The sequence below is a fragment of the Budorcas taxicolor genome, chromosome 3, assembly GCF_023091745.1.
Source record: "Budorcas taxicolor isolate Tak-1 chromosome 3, Takin1.1, whole genome shotgun sequence".
In the NCBI taxonomy this organism is placed as follows: Eukaryota; Metazoa; Chordata; class Mammalia; order Artiodactyla; family Bovidae; genus Budorcas; species Budorcas taxicolor.
Window position 1 is genome coordinate 93,742,265 of NC_068912.1, and position 4,574 is coordinate 93,746,838.

Here is a 4,574-nt window from a genome sequence, read left to right on the forward strand (position 1 = left end):
CATCATCCAGCTCCAGAGTTCTTGTCATCCTGCAAAACTGAACCTCTGAACTCTTTAAACAATAACTCTTCATTTCCTCCTCACTTCAGATCATAACAACCACCATGTTACTTTCTATCTCTGTGAATTTGGCCACTCCAGGTCAGATTTTTTTGTTGCTGTTATTAGATCTGATAGACATAAAATTTCTGTCAAATTGTTATAAAAGTTTCTAAATGTTTACTCTGAATTTCTGACACAAACTGGTGACAAAGTTTTGTGGGCCATCACTAGCACACAGATCACACTTTGAGTAGGACAGTGCCACGGTGCTGCTGTTTCACTAAGTCATCTATCCGGCAGTTCTCCTCATCTACATCATGGTTTTTCTTTCCCATTGGCATACCAAAATAAATTTATTTCTTCCATCTTAAAACAAAACAAAAACCCTCCTGACTGGGCTTGACCCTCCAACCATTACCCCATTTCTCTGCTCTTTTTCACAGCAAAATGTCTCACAAAGGTGGCCAGTACTATACTGTCTTCACTTCCTGTCTCCCATCTCCTATGGGACCCTGTCCAGCTGGGCTTTCCCCTCCGCCACTCCACTGAAATGCTCTTGTCAAGAGACACCAGTGACATCCATTTACTCACAAAAATCCATGGCCATTGTTACTTTACATACCAAGAGCAGTAGACTTAGCTAATCAATTCTTCCTCCTTGCCCACATGACACTCCATTCCCTTGGTTCTTCTTATGCCTTACTGGCTGCTCTTCATCGCTCCACGTTTCTCTGACCTCTAAGTACTGCAGTGTCCCAGGGCTCGATACTTTGACCTCTTGCCTTTTCCATTTATGCTCACTCCTTGATAATCATATCCTATCACATTTTTAAAAAATACAAGCTAAGTAGTGATAATCCCCCAAAGGACACCTCCATTTCCAGACCTCTTTTCTGAATGTCAGACTTATACATCCAACTGCCAACTTGTAAACATCCCCCTTTGTGTGTATAATAGATTTTTATTATTCCTAGTGGCCATTCAATATGGTTCTTCTCAAGCCTATTGGCCATGCATAAACCAACAAATAGAACAGGGAGGGATTTCCCTGGTGATCCAGGCGATAAGACTCCGAGCTCCCAGTGCAGGGGGCCTGGATTTGATACCTGGTTGGGGAACTAGATCCCGCATGCTGAAACTAAGACCCAGAGCAGCCAAGTAAATAAATAAATATTTTTAAAAAGAAAGAAGGCCACTAGTATTAGCTTAGACCAATAATGATTTATTATGTTTTATTTATTTATTTATTATCTGATTTATTATCTGTTCGATCTGAAGATCACCTTACCTGAGGACCCAATTTTAAATATATTTAAAATATATCAATGATTTTTAAAAGGAGAGAAAAGAAACCAATGGTAGTGGTGGAAAATCACCATAAAAAAATGAGGACTCTGCCATCAATGAAGAATGGAGCCACAGTTGACCTCTATTCAATGAAATAGAACAGAAAGTCCAAAAGTACATCCAAATATACTTGATAATTTTGTATGATAAAGGTAAAATTTCAAGTCAGTAAAAAAAAAGTGGCACTATTTTTGGTGTTACAATAAATGGACAGCCATTTAGAAAAATTTAACTTGGACCTACATCTCACTATTCAAGAGAAGTTTAAAATATATCAACGATTTTAAAAAGGAAAGAAAAGAAATCAAAATGTTTTTGAAGGGACCATGGCAGTTTTTATAATCTCAAAGTGAGGAATATCTTTTAAAGTACAAAACAAGCCTTTCCAGCGCCGGCCCCGGACACAGCAACCGTCGCGATGTTGATGCCCAAGAAGAACCGGATTGCCATTTATGAACTACTTTTTAACGAGGGGGTGATGGTGGCCAAGAAAGATGTCCACATGCCCAAGCACCTGGAGCTAGCAGATAAGAATGTGCCCAATCTTCAGGTCATGAAAGCCATGCAGTCTCTCAAGTCACGAGGCTATGTGAAGGAACAGTTTGCCTGGAGACATTTCTACTGGTACCTCACCAACGAGGGCATCCAGTATCTCCGCGTTTATCTCCACCTGCCCCCTGAGATCGTGCCCGCCACCCTGCCCCGCAGCCGTCCTGAGACTGGCCGGACACGGCCCAAAGATCTGGAGGGAGAGCGACCTGCAAGACTCACGCGAGGGGAAGCCGACAGAGACACCTACAGACGAAGCGCCGTGCCCCCTGGTGCCAACAAGAAAGCCGAGGCCTGAGCTGGGTCAGCAACTGAATTCCAGTTTAGAGGCGGATTTGGTCGTGGACGTGGTCAGCCACCTCAGTAAAGTTGAAAGGGGTTGTTTTATGTTGAATAAACCTGTAAACAGAAAAAAAATAAATAAGTAAAGTACAAAATAAAATGTAGATGCTATAAAAGATGGATAAATACAACTGTCTGGAAATAAAAATTATCTGTAATGCAAAAACCACCATAAGAAGCATGAGATGAAAATGACTATATATAAATATATATGTATATATATGTATTTGCAGTTTGTATCATAAGAAAATGGGTGATTGTCATATTTATATAAAAAGATTAAATCTATAAGAACCAAAATCCAAGAGGAAAAAGTGCAAGATGTGACCTAATAGTCACAGAAAAAGAGATGTTAATAGCAATGGCTCTTAAATGCTCACTCTTGCCCAGGATAAGAGAAATGTAAATTAGAATTTTTTCAAAATATTATTTTTCACCTGTCAGATTAACAAGGATGTATAAGACTCATAAGATTGTGTGGTGGTGGTAGTGGTGGTTTTAACAGGTACTCTCATATTTTCCAAATAGGAAAAGGAGTACGTCAAGGCTGTATATTGTCACCCTGCTTATTTAACTTGTATGCAGAGTACATCATGAGAAACGCTGGACTGGAAGAAACACAAGCTGAAATCAAGATTGTCGGGAGAAATATCAATAACCTCAGATATGCAGATGACACCACCCTTATGGCAGAAAGTGAAGAGGAGCTAAAAAGCCTCTTGATGAAAGTCAAAGAGGAAAGTGATAAAGTTGGCTTAAAGCTCAACATTCAGAAAATGAAGATCATGGCATCTGGTCTCATCACTTCATGGGAAATAGATGGGGAAACAGTAGAAACAGTGCCAGACTTTATTTTGGGGGGGTTCCAAAATCACTGCAGATGGTGACTGCAACCATGAAATTAAAAGACGCTTACTCCTTGGAAGAAAAGTTATGACCAATCTAGATAGTATATTCAAGAGCAGAGACATTACTTTGCCGACTAAGGTCTGTTTAGTCAAAGCTATGGTTTTTCCAGTAGTCATGTATGGATGTGAGAGTTGGACTGTGAAGAAGGCTGAGCGCCAAAGAATTGATGCTTTCGAACTATGGTGTTGGAGAAGACTTTTGAGGGTCCCTTGGACTGCAAGAAGATCCAACCAGTCCATTCTGAAGGAGATCAACCCTGGGATTTCTTTGGAAGGAATGATGCTAAAGCTGAAGCTCCAGTACTTTGGCCACCTCATGTGAAGAGTTGACTCATTGGAAAAGACTCTGATGCTGGGAGAGATTGGGGGCAGGAGGAGAAGGGGACGACAGAGGATGATGAGATGGCTGGATGGCATCACGGACTCGATGGATGTGAGTCTGAGTGAACTCCGGGAGATGGTGATGGACAGGGAGGCCTGGCCTGCTGCGATTCATGGGGTCACAAAGATTTGGACACGACTGAGCGACTGAACAGAACTGAACTCATATTTTGTTGGTGGGAGTGTAAATTCAAACAACTTTTATGGCAGACAATTCAGTAGTGGTATTCTTTTTAAAATATTTATTTATTTGTTTGGCGACTCCAGGTCTCAGTTGCGGATGCAGAATCTTTAGTTGCAGTGTGTGGAACCCAGTTCCCTCATCCAGGGATCGAATCAGGGCCCCCTTCATTGGGAGCATGAAGTGTTAGCCAGTGGTCCACCAGGGAAGTCCCTTGGTGGCGGTATTTATCAAATTGTTAAATTACTATTCCCTTGGACCCAGCAATTCTAACTCTAAAAAAAAATTGTTCAGAATATTTAAGTCACAAGGACTTTTATATTATTAATTTTTTAAAATTTTTAGTTATTTATTTTTGGTGACACGGCATACAGGGTCTTACCTTCCCCACCAGGGGTCCAACCTGTGACCCCTGCAGTGGAAGTGCAGAGTCCTAATTACTGGTGCATGCGTGTGTGCCCAGTCGATACAGTAGTGTCTGCCTCTTTGCGACCCAGTGGACCATAGCCCTCCAGGCTCCTCTGTCCATGGGATTTTCCAGGCGAAAATATGGGGTGCCATGCCTTCCTCCAGGGGATCTTCCCCACCCAGGGATCAAACCCATGTCTCCTGCATTGCAGGCAGATTCTTTACTGCTGAGCCACTGGGAAAGTCCCCTAATTAGTGGACTGCCAGGGAATTACCTCTACTTTTAAAAATTTAATCTACACATACACTCAAGCATGTGTACAAATTTTGTTTGTAATAGCAAAAGACTGGAAACAAATGTTTATTCATAAACATTAATACACAGTTTATTAATACACTGGTTAAACACAGTAGTA

The 4,574-nt window shown here is 41.3% G+C and overlaps 1 protein-coding gene across 1 annotated transcript; it reads left to right on the forward strand.

Moving 5' to 3' along the window:
- The first annotated feature begins 1,792 nt into the window (after window positions 1-1,792).
- Window positions 1,793-2,355, forward strand: LOC128045100 (40S ribosomal protein S10-like). The gene has a single exon (XM_052637564.1). The coding sequence runs from the start codon at window positions 1,808-1,810 to the stop codon at window positions 2,234-2,236; it is 429 nt and encodes a 142-aa protein (XP_052493524.1). The 5' UTR covers window positions 1,793-1,807; the 3' UTR covers window positions 2,237-2,355.
- Window positions 2,356-4,574: the final 2,219 nt, after the last annotated feature.